This window comes from Monoraphidium neglectum, assembly GCF_000611645.1.
Source record: "Monoraphidium neglectum strain SAG 48.87 unplaced genomic scaffold scaffold04372, whole genome shotgun sequence".
Lineage (NCBI taxonomy): Eukaryota > Viridiplantae > Chlorophyta > Chlorophyceae > Sphaeropleales > Selenastraceae > Monoraphidium > Monoraphidium neglectum.
The window spans coordinates 1,094-2,159 of NW_014009257.1; the positions used below are offsets into that span (position 1 = coordinate 1,094).

The window sequence follows — 1,066 nt, forward strand, 5'->3', positions numbered from 1 at the left end:
TGTCACACCCTCCCTCACCCTGCGACCCCCAACCCTCCCTCTCTCACGCCCTCCCTCACCCCCACCCACACCCACACCCACACCCACCAACGATGACTAACCCCCCCTCCCCCCAGCCCGACCTGGACCTGGTCCCCGGCCACGAGGCCCGCAAGCGCTACAGCCTGCACCCCTCCTGCTTCCGCTTCGAGCCGCTGCCGCCAGAGTACCCCGGGGGCCCCCCGCGCGTGGACACCACCGTCATCGCCACCCTGGACAGCAAGAAGGTGCCCGTCAACGACACCGTGATATCGTTCTTGCTCAAGGTGGGCGTGGGTGATCGCGATCTGGGGGTTGTGTGTGTTTGGTGTGTGTGTGTGTGTGTGTTTGTGTGTGTTTTTGTGTGCGTGTGTGAGGTTGGGAGGTGGGAGGGGGTATGCGGGTGGGGGAAAGGGGAGAGCGTGCACGCCTGCGCAGCTCCTCTATTTGTTTTGCGTGCCGACGGAAGCAGCAGCGTGCTTCGGCGCCTGTTTGCTGCGTGTGCTCGACAGGGCCTCTCGCGGGGCGTGCTGCACGCGAGCGATGCGAGGCGGCGCGGCGCGACCGCGCTCGCTGTCGCCCGCGACGCCGCCCGCCGCGGCCGCAAGGCCGCCCCTCTTGCCGCCCCCATCCCACACGCGACGGCCCTTCCCCAACTCCCTGCCTCGAACTCTTGACTCCCCTGCATCCTGCGACCTGCTCCAGCCTGTGCGCGCACACGATCACGCCCCCTCTCTCCCCTTTCCCTCCTCCCTCCTTCCGCACGGCCAGGTGTTTGCTCCCGTGGTGTACCGCACCGTCATCGTCACCTGCAACCGCCTCTTCCACCGCACCGCCCCCGAGGACTCCCCCCTCATGCGCCGCATGCGCGAGCGCGCGGAGCTGTACCTGCCGCAGGCCCTCTCCATAGACAGACACCTGCGGGCCCACGGCTGGGACGAGCAGCTGCCCCAGATCAGGGGGCTGCACGGCGTGCAGCACCCCCGCGCGGGCGCGGCGGCGGCGGACAGCGCCGCCGGCGCCGCCGGCGCCGCGGGGCAGGGCGCCG

General features: G+C 70.2%; 1 protein-coding gene across 1 annotated transcript in view; it reads left to right on the plus strand.

Annotated features, from left to right (window-relative positions):
• Positions 1 to 1,066, plus strand: part of MNEG_14273 (hypothetical protein) — a gene marked incomplete at both ends in the record, with an annotated part of 2,515 nt that overhangs the window by 931 nt on the left and 518 nt on the right. The window contains 3 exons of the mRNA XM_014037254.1: positions 117 to 305; positions 531 to 593; positions 790 to 990. Coding sequence (XP_013892708.1) covers positions 117 to 305; positions 531 to 593; positions 790 to 990 — 453 coding nt within the window. The remainder of the gene's footprint in view (positions 1 to 116; positions 306 to 530; positions 594 to 789; positions 991 to 1,066) is intronic.